Source organism: Gymnoscopelus microlampas (genome assembly GCF_963454915.1).
Source record: "Gymnoscopelus microlampas genome assembly, chromosome: 9".
NCBI lineage: Eukaryota > Metazoa > Chordata > Actinopteri > Myctophiformes > Myctophidae > Gymnoscopelus > Gymnoscopelus microlampas.
In genome coordinates, this window is record NC_139946.1 from 11,251,509 (window position 1) to 11,268,305 (window position 16,797).

Below are 16,797 nucleotides of genomic sequence, written 5' to 3' on the forward strand. Positions count from 1 at the left end.
CTAGCCAATCACAGTGTCTGGTGGTCGCCGTCTCTCCGGGCTATGGGACCGACGGAAAGTGACCACGCCCCAAATACATAACGTTGGGTGTACGTGCTAGTTCACATGATGCGCGTGAGCTCGACTGCTGTCTGACTGTAGAGGACGGACAAGGAGGAGGAGCAGGAGCTACGGGTTCTGCTCGACGAAACGTCGTCTAATTCATTAGTTTATTCGGTTAAATAAAAAAAAGTTTTATTATTAGCTGTTGTTAGAAAAGGTATTTAACCATGAAGCTACTCTGGGGAATCACTGCCCTGGTCCTGTGCGCGTGCAGAGCCAACGGCCAGTCTGGTAAGAATGACCATGTTAGCCATGTTGTTTTTTTTAAAGGATACTACAGACGTTTACATAGTACGTTTATGTTCACCTTTTCACCGTAACATTGTAGAAAACGGATAAAGACAACTTCTAAATGCCGTAGGCATTATAAGCCGCTAAAGCAGCTAATTGTAATCCAGTAAAAACCGTCATTTTCCGTAAAACTGGCCTAGTTAGCCGCTAGCCATTTATACTAGTCTTCGCCAATCTCCAAATGGTCACCGATTTATTGACGGACCATTTTAATTTGATGTCCTGTAGATGTACTGGGTTTGAATTGATTTTTATCCAAGAGACTGACACTTTACAAATGGAGCTACCGATCTATTCACACTCATCTGTTGAAGATCAGATGTTTGATATTCCAACATTTGTAATAATTATCCACAATGTTGAAAATCGATGTCTACTGACCTGTGGCCATATTCTGCTGAGTGAGTGCGAGGCAGAGACGTTGCTGGTTATTACCATGGTTATAATAGAACTATAAGGGGTTGCCTTAGTCGACATTTTGCCCCACATACACAGATTGGTTTATTACCTTTTTAATAATACATTATCAGCAGTCTGCGACTGATTGGGCTGGTAAACCATGCCCTAAGCTCCTATAGCTGCACTTTTAACTTGAGTTAAAAATTAATTTCCAGTTCACTATTAACTGAATCGTGTCTCGTGGTGCTAAATATCATAGTTGATTACAAGCTAGTTTTTTGTTTTGTTTTTCCAAGCCGATGATTGCAATGCTTACTGAGCATGCATTTGGTCTCTAGCTGGTCAGTTAGGTAGGGCTAATACAGTGTGTGTGGAGATGAGACGTTGCCTTGCCTGGATTCTGACGGCTAGAATAAGAACATCTGTCATTTCTGTCTTGAGTCATTATTTGTCTTGTCTGATCTGGTGTCATATGTGACAACTGTTGCCTCATTCCATTGTGTGACAAGGCCCAGTATAGGTAAGGTCTGAATGATGGCAGCATCTCTTCAGTCAAGTTTGTGGCACAGGTATGACTGGGTAATCACTAGTGGTATTTGTACAACATCATGGCCGTGGTATAGATCTCGAGTGTTTTCAGGGTTTTTCCTGCTGAACACGTTTTCATATAAACAACCCACATTTGTCACACACACACAGGCTTGTTTTGTTTCTAGAAAGAAGCAAAGAACATAGGTGCATGCCCTGCAGTGCAGATTACCTTAATCTCATTATATTGCTCCCAGTTACAATCTCTCTCTTTCCTATTTAAGAATGTGCTGTGCTGACTTTCTTTACCAGAGCTTAAGACATGATGGCAGTCCACACAACCGTCATTCACTTACTCGGTAAAAAAATAGTCATTGTTTCTGTATAGACGCGTGTTCAGAATGATCCCAGGCATTTTAATTGGTTCTGTATGCACCATTGTGCAATTGAGATTTAAAAGTGTAATGGCTAAATGCACACGTTAAGTCTCATTTTCCATTAATTTAGCAAATTGTGAATATTTTAATAGACTTGGGATGCCTGGTGGCGCAGGACTTGAATTTGAATCAGACCCCTTTTATGTCTCTTATACCTCTGTCTCTGCCTGTCTCTCTAGTCTACACTAAAGCATATAAATGCCCAAAAATATTTGAGTAGTGAACTGAAAATAACCGTGGACAATTTGCCCTTTGGCATTTTGATCCTAAGCACTTATACTAGATTAACAAGTATTTGCGAGACAGTGCATTAACATCAGTCACATGCCTTTTAGTCTGCACAGTCTCGATTGCCTTGGCAACGCAGAATGAATTCTGCAGAGGGCAAGTATTAGAGGTATGTGAGGTTATGTGCCAGGCAGGCAGCACCCGTAATGTCTTTGAAGACCATATTTAGTTCAACTTTGAATTTCAATTAAACCTCATTGTTGATCCACTTAACCACAACTGCTGTTGTGGTTATAAATGGTATATGGTATATGTGGTATATAAATAAAGAAAAAGATGACAATTGTACAGTGAGAAAAATACATTCATAAACATAGTCTTCATGGTCCACTCATATGCAAGCGGGTCCCTACTCCGTTTTGGACCCTCTCATGTTTAGGTAATGGCAGCTACAGATCAGGAGTAAACTTCTTCTCTAACAGCTTTGGTCTGAAAAGTGGGTTGTTGTGAAAGAAACGGACAGAAAAGCAGGTAGGGTCTAGATGTCTTCTGGTTGAACAAGGTTAGGAAATAGGAATAACCAGTCTTTAAACACTTGTTGTGCAAATACGCTGCAGTACACAATGGGTAACTCTTATTACAGTTCCAGCTTTGGTAGATAATACTATTATAAGTGGTAACATTTTCCTACAGACTACGTCTGTCTGATAAATTATTCATTGCCCCACGTGTTGACCCTCTAGGCTATAATTTATTTCAGCAGTATGGGCAAAATATGAACTGTAAACTGCAAATTCTGAATGATTTAAAAATACTGAAGTGCTTAAGATAAGTATTTGCGTCAAATAAAGTTATTTATTGCTGACGACCTTTGTTTTTGGTCAGTAAAGTAGATTGTCTTGAAATGAGTGTACAGTGTTCAAATGCAAGCTAGGCTTTGCGTTACGATTGTGTGTGTAACTGTGTATTGTGTCATTGTCATTTATCAAATGTATCTGTTTAGTATATCCATGTATTAGGACTACATCCGTTACATTGTACTAGCTTTTCCTGTTTCAACGTGATTCATTCAGTGCAGTTTGAAAGTTAAGTGTTGAAATTGACCCAGTAGATATGGTTTTATACTTTGTGTAGCCTTTGTCTTTTTACAGTGGTGTGAATTCCTTGCAATTGAGCCAGTAAGAGTTGGTGACAATGAACTGTAAATATCTTTTATCAAGATTAAGCTTTTATTGCTAAACTTGGGGCCTGGGCTTTATTTGCCAAAGTCCGTTCTATTGTTCTTAATATTGATGTGCGTTTCCCTCCATGGTAGCCTACTGTTAATTCTAAGCTACATTTTGTTTTCACACAGCTCTAACCTAGTTGTTGGTACTTTGACCATAGGTCAGTATAAACATGCAAAGGATGTGAACTTTGTCCCCCAAAAACCAGTAGTTCATTAACCATTGAGAAACCTACCACTTACTTTTGGCAATATTATTTAATAATACTAGAAAGGACCTTTTAATGATTAAATCACATAATGTTACACTTTTGTTATTAGTATGGTTTATTATTTGTATTAGTATGACTAGTTGGGGTCACTCTGGACAGAACCTATATATTACTTTTCAACATTCACTCCGAAGGTGACCTTTTGTAATCGCGCTGAGGCTACACTACAAAAGGTCACATGATATTTTGAGACAGAGGCTCATGTGCTTAAAAACTAGTTCACTGCTCTCACTCTTTGAGTTAAATAGGAAGTGTTTTCAAAACAAGCCCTGCCCAAGAAACACGTATACATTCACGCACACGCACACAGTCTCACTTTCTCATACAAATTTATCACGTCCTCATTTTAGACAAAGAAAGCATCTAAACTAAATGTACAATGAGTAGCTGGAAAATGAAGGAACAAGGGTGTGCCTGTTTTTACTGCAGACCAAAACAATATTTAGTCCCTGAAGGATTCTGCCCCTCCTACTAGGCGGCACCTGACATAATAACAGTGTGATGCTGCTGCATGTGATCCATGATCCTATGGTGGATTTTTTTCCTTGACTTTGCAGGACGGTCGGGGTCCAGTATTTGTTCTGTGTTGGTTTAGGATAGTTTGACAATGGCTGGGGAGGACACTACGGGGTAGAGGGTAGCCAGGTCAGCATGATTTGTCCTGTAGTGTGAGAACCTTATTCTTCTCTCTGTCACTCTCTGTATTTAATCCTCTGCAGAAAGCCCTAAAAGAGAGAGTGGGTGGGTATTGCCCTAGAATCGAGGGCCTAGATTATATACTAACTGTTCTTGGTTAACACAACGCCTAACAGAGAAAAAGCCATTTGTCTAAAATGCAAGGTTCAGGACTCATGGCCTAATTTTCGTGGTAAATTTTCGTTTCAGTCTCACCTGCTTTGCCTTTTAATGTGCTGCACACTTTTCTAATTCCGCTGGAAGCTCATCGGATGTTTTTTATGTATTGCATCATGTCACATTCACTTTCTCAATGGGTGAGAGTACCATGAATAATCCAAAGTATTACTTTAAATAATTGGGTCAAACATCATATGTTGCTCTAATCCATGCCTGTTCTACATGCATACTCATTTTGTTATTATCATATCATTTCTGTTCTATTAACTTGTTTGCTTTTTTCCTTTTCTTTCTGTCTTTTTATTTGCTTGCCATCCATCACTTCATCTTATTGCCACCCCATTAAATCAACTGACATGCACTAAACACATGCTCAAATTCATATACATTCATGTTTCATTCTTCACAATCAATCTGAAACTTCCCTATCATGCTGGGCCTGAACATGCACTGCTCAGCCGGCTTTATAAAGTCCCCATTGTCCCAGTTGAAGTGGGTCGATGACAGCGTAGAGCTGCATTGTGAAGTGATAGGGTCCCCCATTCCTGAGGTGCAGTGGTGGTTTATAGTGGGTGAAGAGCACAATGAAACCTTCACCCACCTCTATGACGGGGCACAAGACGACCGAGTGCGAATGAATACCACATACATTGCACACGCCACCAGTACTATCCGCCTCACTAACCTCGCTTTCAACGACTCTGGCACATACGAGTGCCGCGCATCCAACGACCCTGACCGCAATGAACTGAAGAAGACGCCCAAAATCAAGTGGATCCGGTCACAAGCAAACATTATTGTGATGGAACGTGAGTGGTAGAGGAAGCAGTAGGAGAGTCCAGTTAAAGCTCCTTGACTGTCCATTCTCTGTCCCCAATAGTGACGTTTCTGGAAGTCTGGCTACTATTACCCCCCGCACTCCCTGGTCCAGTCCTCTGCCCTCTCCACCCTGCCTCACCCAGTATATCCTGTCCCCCCAACTCTCACAAGAAAAGTAGAGAGCAGACTTGGTCATGGTTTGTGGCTGGACCTGCCCGTAGACCTGTTTTACCTGTAAAACTATCTGATGCCTTTTTTGTCATGTAAAGCCTTATGTACAGTCAAAATGTAAGATATAATATAAGCATTTGGATATGATACTGGTCTAAAGGACAGAAACTTGCAAATGGCTGCTGAACAAAATAATGTACAAACAAAAGTTGGGAAATTCAATTAATGTTATTTAAAAAGGGGTCAGATTAGTTTATTAGAATGGATTCTTGTAGGTGCTTCTTTTTCTGTAAAAATATACTGCACTACTAATATAATACTTATTGTGTTAGACTTTTCCTTTGGCTAATATCTTACTAAATTGTGTACAGAAGATGGCAACTAATTTTGAAAAATCGATTACCAGCCATGGGGCATCTTTCTGCCTTGTGGTCCAGTATTATAGTTTTGGCCATACAGTTGGTCAGTCTCATCATCTGGACCAAACAAAAGTACCACTTTAATTATTCTGATTCACTTAAATCTTTTTTTCACTGGCAGATAATGTGCCATTACTTTTCCATTTCCTATCTGGTTGCTTCTTCTGCATGTGCTTATATTGTAAGATCCTTTTCCCACAACTTCACTGTAGACAATAGTCTAATCTAGATGACTTCCCAGCATGATCCAATTCCTCCTTATCTTCTACTGTCTGTAGGGATAGAGCCCCCATTTCACCCTTCTTGGAAATATCTGAGCCTCTATACAACCTCTGTGTTCTCTTAGTTTGATACTTTGAAAGGAGACTTGTTCTCTTCCTGTGACGTGGTAAGTTCCAGGAATTGTCGAGGTGTTAGTTAACAGTTATTTACAAAATGGTGTATCAACTACAGTGTGATTTATTTTCTTTTTTTTGCATTGGATATGTAACAAATTGTGACTCATCCTTTTGAACCTTGTAGATTGGATCAAGTCCAATCTTGGACAGCTGTATGCAACAATTGATTTCTCAGTGACTTTAAGTCCATATTCATAGATGCTCTATCAGTTTAGTTGGCACGTGTGTGGCTAACACCGCAAAGATACATTAGAGAAATGCTAATTTGTTGGATAAAAAAAGAAAAAGAAAATTATTAACAATTGTGTTTCCCCTTTACACTCGTATTTAGAACCAACCATCACTGCCGATCCAGTTGAAGTGGCCAACCAGACCTCTGCTGTGCTCAGCTGCAACATCACCGTCACTGACCCCCAGTCCATCAAGGGCTCCCATTGGCTCTACAACGGCAAAGTTGTTGACGATTCCACATCCGAAGCAGACACGCCATACACGACTCTTGAGTAAGTAGTGAGATATAGCCCTCTCATACCGTGCCAAGCCGTACTGTATATGCCTTGGCAGTTACTTTAATGTGTGAAATGTAGCTGTTTCACTTGTTGTAATACATCAGACCTTTTATTGCGGAACAATCGCCCCTACCATTAATTCTTCTTTATTTGACAGTCTACTCTGTCTCAGAAGGCTGTTCATATTTTAATATTTCATTCATTACTCCTAGCCGAGGGGGAGTAATGAATGACTGAACCGAACAAAACATAGCGCAATATATTACTCAATATAGACGACAGCTGCATTCACTTGGATTTCCATTTCTCACTGTTTCACTCCCTCTTGCTCGTCGATTCACTCTTGCGCTCTTCGTGTCTTGCTCTGCTACACTTGCTGTCTCTCTTTCTCTCTTTCTCTCTTACTCCGTCCCATGTCCCCCTCCCCTTGGCTGCCTCCATTATCAAGCAGTGCTGGAGGCTCCACTCAGGCAGTCACTGCTGTTGATTAGCAAAGAGATGGCCTGTGCAGACGTGCAGCTTTGCCGGTAGCCCTGACAGCAGGGATAAGTGCCTCTGGCAGTCCGCTCACTTGCTCTGACCCTAATTCCCCGTCAGAAAGAGCATGCAGGGCTGTGTGGGGAAAGCGGCAGGCAAACAAAAGTGTGACTGTCATTACCACTGGCAACTTTAAATGTTTGCTGCATGGACAGGCAGCTTTATCCCCCGCTACTCTTCTGCATAATCGGGCTTCCGTTGACGATCTGCTGCCTAATATTTTAGGAAATCTAGTGACTGTACTATGTACTTGTAAATCACTAGGGAATTTGGAGTTGATATTTATAGACATTTCAACATGTTTTGCGCTTAGTCTTTAGAAAAAGGATGATATGCTCATGGTATTTTTCAATTGTATTGCATGTTTGAGTTTCTTTGTAAAAGTTTACCATTTGTATTCCTATAGCTTGAAAAAGATCACCACCACTACTGGCGGAAAGTATGAATGTGTGTTTGTGACCAGCGGTACCCCTGTTGCGAAGACAATCGAAGTCAAAAGTAAGTAATCTAATATACCGTATATACTGTGTGTGTACATCTCTCTCTCTCTCTCTCTCTGTCTGTCTGTCTGTCTGTCAGCCCTTGTCCCCCTTATGCCCATATAATATGGAGATCTCTGTATCTGTCAGTCCTTGTCCCCTTTATGCCCATATATGGGCATACTCCTTATATGGTTATGGCTGAGTCATTATGTATATGTATGTATATCCACATTTGTTCCAATTTCCAAATTGTTATTCTTTATCTGAATATGTTGTTTTTAATATTAATAAAAGCATTTTCTTCGCGTAGCGTCCCCCCATGTTCAGGCCTACAAACATGCTGAGCATGGCAACGAGAACGACAAGGCTGTGTTGGCCTGCGTTAGCCATGGATACCCACTGCCAACTGACTGGACCTGGTTCAAATTGGGGGCGGATGAGAGCTATGAGGTATGCTCTTTTCAAGCCCACAATATTGATATTAAGTTTTACTTATTTTATTTTGGCCATTCCGTTCCAAGCCACAAAACAAACGCACAGCTCGGGTATTTCATTGAATGTCATCGTTTTTCACTGAGCTTTGATCCTTTGAAAAGATAATAAATTTCACAGCTTGTTGAAATCAGTCCACAAATTCCAATACTGTTTGAATCAGTGTTGATTTTGACAGCTCATTTTTATTTAGTTTTAGGCATAGTCTTTTGAATAAAATTCCATTTAGTTTTAGTCATATTTTAGTTTTTGCCTAGTTTCGTCGACTAAATATCATACGATTATAGTCAAGGCCCGTCAAAATACATTTTAGTTGACTAAATCAACTGTAGATTTAGTCAACTAAAATGTATTTTGACGGGCCTTGATGTCGTCGTAATGGCTGATTTAACACTTGGTTGCATGCTGAAAATAGCTGATCTACAAGCTCACAACGCGTCGCAGCGCGACGCGTTGTGAGCTTGTAGATCTGCTATTTTCAGAGCACAACACCCGAGCGCAACCAAACATAAAATCACTTGTCTTTTAGTTCTGCTGGATCTCTTCTCCATTAGTCCCACACTAACATTTAGTCTTAGTTTTATTCATCATAGATTAGTTTTTGTTTAGTTTTCGTCAGTGAAAAAAGGTAGTCGACGAACATTTTTCGTCATAGTTTTAGTCGACGAAATCAACACTGGTTTGAATGTGTCATTTGTCACTAAGTCTGTGTTCACAACCCCTAGGCTATCAGCAATGGCACCAATCCAGACAAATTTGAGATCAAGAGCACCCCTAACAGGACAAGTCTGACGATCCTGGACCTGGACATCGAAAAGGACATGGGCGACTACATCTGTGTAGGGTTGAACGAGATTGGAGAGAACACCGACAAGATCCACCTGCGCGTCCGCAGCCGCCTGGCCGCCCTCTGGCCCTTCCTTGGCATCGTGGCCGAGGTTATCATCCTGGTCACCATCATCTTCATATACGAGAAGAGGAGAAAGCCCGATGAGGTCAACGATGGTACGTAGACCATATCACCTCCACTAGGTTATAACAGCCCTCAGATATTTCAAGGAGATTATTTTTGTCCACTGAGACCATAGTTGCTGGTAGATTCCATGCAGACTTATTATATCAATTAAATATTTATTTATTTTCGCACATGGGAAGAACCCATAAACAATGACCGTTACCTGTTAAAACAAATATTTATTAAATGCATGTCTGTCACACCATTATGCCTAATTTATACTCTCGCAGTGTTTCCTCTTAGGATGAAGTTGTAGCTGCAGTGGTGGGCAATTTTTACGCTCGCTTCGTGTCCAATCAGATAGAAACGTCCTAGCGACTGAGGCTTAATTAAGTACATTTATACGCAGTAATGAGCAGGGGAATTGTCTGTCTAATTTACCTATGAGGTAATACAAGTATACTCAATAAAACAATTATTGATATTTATGGAATTAAATCAACCAAAAGTGGGTCCAAAACTAAACATTTGTTGTGGCAATAATAACAGAGTGGATGTGGACCCATGGTGGTGAGTTTTGAATAGTCAAATAGTAGTAATTGCTCAAGTGTCCTACCATGTTATTTTTGCTTCTTCTCCTTCTTGCTGCTTTTTGAGAAATGAAAAAAATACAAAAAAATTACGAATTTAGGGGAAACACTGACTTGGGCGTACAACACTGTGGCGTACTGAGAATAGCCATCTTGATGTGACTCATCGTCATGTGACAAAGTATAAATTAGTCTTTATTGTCAAATATGAGGAGGCCAGCCTACAAGTAACACATAAGACCTCTCTGTTTTTAAATTATAATGAAAAGGTATAGATCTAAATACCTTTCCAAATGTTTACTAAAGAGTGCCAGAAAGCTTTAGTGGTGATTCTTGAGTGCCCTCCTGTGGCACGTGGTAGAGTTGATTGGTAAAGGCGTGGCATTTAGGTGTATGCCATATACTGTAGCTGCATGTATTCAATGCTGCTTTTTGTTGTTTATTTTATAACAGAATATTTTGAAAGAAATATAGATAATTTATTTACTTTACTTTTATAGGCATTGCTTTCTTTTAGTAGAATATTGAAGCTATTTGAAAAGCATTTGTAAGAGAAATTATTATTTTTTATTATTTACACTTTTACCTCTCTGTTCGCTGCTGCTTTTGTGTTTTTGGTAAGTGATCAAAACTGCATGTCAGACTGCAGTGGTTGAGCTGAAATGACCGCTGGGGGGCGGGGGGAGCTATGGGATTCTGAATGCACTGCTTTCATAGTCACTACTTCTCAGAGGAATGTAGTTGCAGACTTGGTCACTCTTTCACTGGCCTTGCAATCTGACAAACAAAATAAAATTAATCCTACAAACGTATTGGTCTCCAAAATGACGAATGTTTATACTTTTTGCTGGAGCCAATGAAAGAGCGTGTTAATGAGGAATGTTATGTTTGAAGTGATGGAAAGTGGAAAGGCTAAAGGATTTGAAGGTGCTAGCATTCTGTCCGCATGCCTTTTGCATCTTGTACTTTATGCATGATAAGGTTATATCAGTTTTAATGAAAGATTCAAAGAAAGGGATATCATTTATCATGGATATCATTTATCATGGCTATGGAGAGATTAAAGGAGGTGTAAGTGATATTCTTCTGTATTAAAACAAGTTTTTCTGTAAAAAGATGAAGCTCTACATTCTGATAGTAATCATTGTTGTGTAGAGTCATCACTATAGCCCTTTAATAAACAGAAAATACAGGTGGGTTGCCAATTTCATCCAATCAGGAGAGAATACCCATATATCAGCTTCAATTCTATAGTGTTCTAATTTTGTCTGCTCGTTTCTTTGTTTCATCACTTACAATTCCACTTGTTAATCCTGTATCATGTATGAAGGAGTTCTCTCCTGATTGGACTGGATAACATTGGTATCCCAACCTCAAAATGTATTTTTGGTTTACTAACTATTGAACTTATTGCTATCAGAATATAGAGCTATTTTCACCATGCAAACATGAATGCTTTTCTGTTGGCTACATTTATTTGTTGGCATCAGCTGTGTTTAACTGATCCACTGATGCTCTCCCGTCATTTGAATGCCTGTATTGCATGAATATGGTGGTGAAGGGCAGTGGTACTAACACAGGACAAGTGAATAATCTAGGTATTTTTATTTAGTATTTTCAGTTATTCTACAAATTCATCATATACAAATTGGCTAACTATCTATCTTTGGTCAGAAACACCTCTCATACAGAGTATAATAAAATAAAAAACATCTAAGAATTGCAGAGTTTTAGCATTATTGGCATTACATTTCTATGAATACAATTTGTGAGCAAGCATGCTTTCTTTCTGAGTTCATGTTTGGTTAGGGCTTTCATTGCATTGTTGTAACAATGTTGCAGAGGAGGTCATACATTGATAACATTTGCCACCATTGTTCAGGGCGAGCAAGCGTTTCTCTCACCAAACTTTGACAAACACAAGTCAGACCACATCTCTGTTTATTCTGTTATTGACTCTTCTTTTCTGTTTGTTTACCTGTGCTACTTTTCAGACGACGACTCAGGAGCTGCTCCTCTGTAAGTACAGTCTCTCTCTGCTCACTACCTAGACTCGCATTTCAAATGGCATGTTTGGTTTCTTTTATAATGGACTTAATGGAATATATGACTGTCTTTTCAGGAAGAGCAATTCAACAAACAACAAGGACAAGAATGTGAGACAAAGAAACTCTAAAGATTAACAGAAGATGTAGGAGGTTTGTACGACATTTTGGCAAGTTCTGTTCATTTTCTCTGGTTTAAACGACTACTGAATGTTACCTAATGTTACTTAATGTCTATCCAGTAGAGGGTGCCAGAGTTCTCTTGTAAAACTAAAAACATTTCTACTCTTTATTTGTCTTGCCTAAGCTTGGAAACAACTACAGTAGAAACAAAATAGAATTCATTTTTTTGGGTTACCATTATCCATCATTAAAAAAAAGGTTGATATAGTTGTCTCCCTCTTCTCACTTGTTACCTCCCTCCCTGTTTTCTTAGATGGACATCCTGATGTCTACAGTCCAGGACTTCAGGAGCATTCGGCCGTTGTGTGGCACATAATATAGTGCACCTTGCAATTTTTAAATATCTTCTTTTGTGCTTGAGTGTTAATGTTTTGAGAAATGGACTGATTTCCTCTTGCTTTTGTTTTCTTTCTTCTATATCCCTATCCATATTGTGCAGCCAGAGAGGGGGGGGCGGGGGGCTTATCTGTACTGGAGGCCATGGGGCAAATATTGCATGCGTTTTATTGCTGTCCTAGCAAATGTGTTTGTCCGTTGTGAAACCATTTTAATGTTCATGTGTGGAATGCTCTATTGATGGGGTTTTTTTGTGTGCTAATGCTTCCTACATTGACTAATCATTTTCAATCTCTGCTATAATATTTGTGAGCTGTGAGTGGCCAATAGTAAAACAGCACGAGTCCTATTTAAAAGGATCTGAAATATTTTTGTATCCTGGTATATCACTGCCATTTTTTTCCAGCAATGACATCAAGTGTCACATGTATCAAAATGTGTTGAATTGACACGTGTCATGCACTCCACCTTGGGCAATGCCAGTCCTGTATTTTGCCTTAACAAATACCCATCATTCCGCTCGAATGCCACACAAATGGTTACATCCGCCATGTTTTCTGCTGTAAGAAATGCACTGTTCCTGAATTGGGAAGACAAGCAAAGCTACCCTGTTAATTCACTCTTGGCTGTTTTTTCCTAATGAAGTATACTGTAGTTTTAAATGACCACTGTGTCTGTTGCCATAGTCACATCCACATTAAAGATCCTGTATTATGGACCAAGTGTAGGAGTTGTCAAATGTGTTGCTTCTGATTACTAAATAAAAGTTGAACTCTGTTCAGATCTAAAATCCATACTATTTGGTGATGGGCTTTCTTCTGATCTGATCTAAGATAAATGTTTCTGTGTATAAACATCTCTCTTCTCTTTGTAGACAATTCAGAAGCCATATGTTCCATTTACCTGATTAGTATTGTGACTGGATGTGTTCTAGTTCAGAGTTAATAAATTATTATGAGAATATAAAGCTCTAGTAAAAGATTTTTTTTGCGTAATAAATAACCAAGCAAGTAGTTTGAACACTGTCAACTTGTACCAACTTGCACAATCTGAATAAAATTATTTGATTTAAAAAGAGTGTATCATTTTATTCTTAAAACATTGCATGATATTAATGGCAAAATTGCAGCTCATGTGCGTAGATTTACACATATTGTAGATTGTTTTATTTAGCCTATTTATGCAAGTCGTCCACATCAGTGGTTGTTTAAATGATAAAATGTCATTTGCGTCCAAGAAAAGTAAAGCAGCACTATGTAACTTTCCTCTTCAACTCCGGATTCAAACCTGGTTTCCTGCTGAAGTGCTGACCTTTTTACCATTCAGCTAATAGAGATGGCCTTGCTTGCTCAATGGAAGAGCAGGGAGACAAAATAGCCTACAACCACCCCAATTGTGTAAGTTATATTGTTTAACATACTCTACCATACAGATTGGGCAAAATTACTTATGTTATTCATTAAAAACAAGTTACATTGTGAGGCTTTAACGTCAAGATGATTTTGCCATTTCAATATTGTTTTTGGCAAATAAAACAAATTGTAACTCAATAAGCAATTTTAGTTTTTCATTTGACCTAATAGTTAAGATCAACTATCTTGTTGCCTACAACATACCCAAGGTTTCATAACTTGTTCAGTAGAAAATATGTCAAACAAATGCCTGCATCCATCACTGACAGATCATTTTAGGTCACCCTGTCAGCGCCTTTGGCTGAGACAGTTCTTGGAAGGAATTCCATCCAACTACTTGGACAATATTACACTAGTGACTACTTTAAACGTAGTCGCTATATCAATTCAGTAATGTAGAAATACTCTGTTGCAAGTAAAAGTCTGGAATTCAAAATGTACTTAAAGTACCAAAAGTACTTTACACCACTGGGTAGGTAGGTACTGGTAGCCATCGACAAGAGACAAATTTAGTCTCATAATTTGACACAAGGTGGCGCCATTTAGCCATTGAAGAACTAGACTGATCAACGGGTGAGAATTTTGTTTCCAAGTCACCAGTGGCACCGTTTTGTCCAACATGTCTACAGAGACTAAAACACTGACTGTTATCTATTACTATTATCTATTACTGATACACATCCGAGATGTTAACATAAGCAAAGGAAGGCTAAACTCCCGACCAGCTTGGCATACAGTCTGCTAGCAGTGTTCTAAACGGATACAGGATAGGTATGTTCTAATCATGTATAGGCTACCTTACTTTTCTTAAGACCATTTTTAAAATATTTAAGTTTTTTACATTTTGGACAAAATACCCAATTTTACATGCCCAGATGTCCCTAGTGCCCACGCCCACCTATCCTGTTGTTGAGCCTTAAAATGTAGGCAAATTCTATTCACAGCAGCCATATTGTGAAGAAATTCACAGGTGTTGCCAATGAATCATTGAATTCTGTGATACTAATGATGGCTCTGTTCCATTCTGGTCAAACTAACCTAGCGTCACCACCAGTCTTTCCACCTCAAAAGGTCAAACAGAGTCATGGTGCTGATATCATGCATGTTGGCCCACTGGAGACACTTTGCTACACCAGTGGGTCTAAAATTGGGGTCCAGGGACCCTCATGCTTCCTTGAGGGGGTTCCAAATGGCCCCTTACGGGTGTGTAACTCTGAGAGTGTACAAATGGAACCGTAAGGGTCCATTATTTGGTTTCATTTGTACACTCTCAGAGTTATGGGGGTCGTGGAAATAGAGAGTATGCTTCACTTTTCCACCGGGACCGGACACGCCCCCCTCATGTAGACTGAGTGAGTAGCAAATCATTGAGCAGCATGGAGCATTGGAGTTTGGAAGCGCTCGTTGGAAATCACTCAACGGTGCTGCGTACCACCTGTTTCTGAATTGCACATATTGCAGGAGGCAGCAGGACGTTGCCTTATTAAAAACGAGTGCTTCCAACCTCTGACACTTAGAAAAATATCACCTGCACGGAATTTATTGACAGAAAGTATCTCATAACATGTCTTCGGTGAAGTTTTATTAAACAAAAACTTTGCAGATAGAAAAAGGATAATTCAAGCTTTCCGTACAGCTGCCATGTTGGTGAGTTTAATGTCGTTTAATACAATCAGATAGGACTTTTCTGTTTGGCTGGATGGGCTGTCAAGGCCAGAACGTTGTTTTTTGCCACTCAGTAGACGTTCCCGCATAACTTCCGGGTAAGATGATGTCACGCGCATAGCCTCTTATTCGTAAACGTATTAACCTCAGTAAACTATGCCTAAACCTAACCTTATTCCTACACGTACCCTCAGTAAAACTATGCCTAAACCTAACCTTATTCCTAAACGTAACTTCAGTAAACTATGCCTAAACCTAACCTTATTCCTAAACCTAACCTCAGTAAACTGTGACTAAACCTAACCTTATTCCTAAACTTAACCTCAATAAACTATACCTAACCCTAAACGTATTCCTAACCATATTATTCTCAATAAAACAAATATAAGAATACAAGAACCGCTAGGGGCGAGCGGTCCCCGAAAAAAGGGGGGTAAGCGTGTTTTGGGGCGAGTCTTCCGGTTACCGTCACTAGTGTGTCAACTCATCTGGATGAGAGGATGGGCACAGTGTGGACTGTCGAGGCATCAAGATGAAGCACTTTACGCCAGGAGGGGGAGCCGCGTTCACTGCGCGTAAAAACTCCAACAACAATGAGCTGTGGCTCATGATGCCAGACGAGGAGTCTGCGCCTCTTACTACCACCACAACCTCCACTCTGTCATGCCACAGAGATGCTGCTGGCGGCCGAGGAGGAGGCTCACACTACAGGGGCGGAGGAGGGGTCCACCACATCCCAGAGACATCTGTGAGCGACCGAGGCGAGGGGGCCACCGGCATGATATGCAACAAAAACGGAGATTGCAGAAGGGACCCGAACAGTTCAGGGAGCCTCTCCTCTCTCCTCTGTAGACACCAGGAGAAGCAGCAGACAGGTGGGACGGTTCTTCCAGCCGAAGCCGCATGTAACTCCACTGTCGCCGGCAGCATGGACGGTTCGATCACCTCCGCGGGCTCCTTGGCCACACAGGGGCAGGGGGTCGAGGTCGCCGGGGTCACCGCGACCGAGAAGAGGGACTACTCCAGAGTTTCCTTCTCCTATGTCCCCAGCAGTAGAGACTCGACCATGGTGCCCGGACAGACCCCGTTCAGTGACCAGTCTCACAGGAATTCTGTCTCTTTTGTGAAACGTGAGGATGGCTCCCAGATTGTGCCGGATGATGACGGGGACGGTCGGACGTACATGCAGCGGCAATTTAGTTCCATGCTTCAGCCCGGAGTTAACAAATTCTCCCTGCGCATGTTTGGCAGCCAAAAGGCAGTGGAGAAGGAACAAGAACGCGTAAAATCAGCGGGTAATTGGATTATCCATCCATACAGTGACTTCAGGTATGAGTGAGATTGAATTGTCTTTAAAAATATTTTTGTATGTATAGGCCTAGATAGAGAGTTGATGAAGCAGCTGATTTATGTATGACTGGTTATGTATTAAATATTGCCCTGGACA

At 40.3% G+C, this 16,797-nt stretch overlaps 2 protein-coding genes across 2 annotated transcripts in view; both read left to right on the forward strand.

Moving 5' to 3' along the window:
* Positions 1-16,797, forward strand: part of hcn2b (hyperpolarization activated cyclic nucleotide-gated potassium channel 2b) — a 354,462-nt gene that overhangs the window by 273,737 nt on the left and 63,928 nt on the right. The window contains exon 2 of the mRNA XM_084066479.1: positions 15,875-16,679. Within this exon, the coding sequence (XP_083922605.1) occupies positions 15,883-16,679 (797 nt within the window). The 5' untranslated portion in view covers positions 15,875-15,882. The remainder of the gene's footprint in view (positions 1-15,874; positions 16,680-16,797) is intronic.
* bsg (basigin) lies at positions 4,759-13,348 on the forward strand. Its single transcript, XM_084066503.1, has 8 exons — positions 4,759-5,146; positions 6,476-6,647; positions 7,597-7,688; positions 7,983-8,122; positions 8,890-9,169; positions 11,704-11,728; positions 11,832-11,907; positions 12,191-13,348. The coding sequence occupies exons 1-7, from the start codon at positions 4,768-4,770 to the stop codon at positions 11,890-11,892; spliced, it is 1,149 nt and encodes a 382-aa protein (XP_083922629.1). The 5' UTR covers positions 4,759-4,767; the 3' UTR covers positions 11,893-11,907; positions 12,191-13,348.

Bases quoted from the DNA above. Each gene is read 5' to 3' on its own strand.
- bsg (XM_084066503.1), top strand. From the start codon at position 4,768: ATGCTGGGCCTGAACATGCACTGCTCAGCCGGCTTTATAAAGTCCCCA. The intron at 7,689-7,982 runs GTAAGTAATCTA...TTCTTCGCGTAG, and splicing joins GAAGACAATCGAAGTCAAAA to CGTCCCCCCATGTTCAGGCC. The intron at 11,729-11,831 runs GTAAGTACAGTC...CTGTCTTTTCAG, and splicing joins GACTCAGGAGCTGCTCCTCT to GAAGAGCAATTCAACAAACA.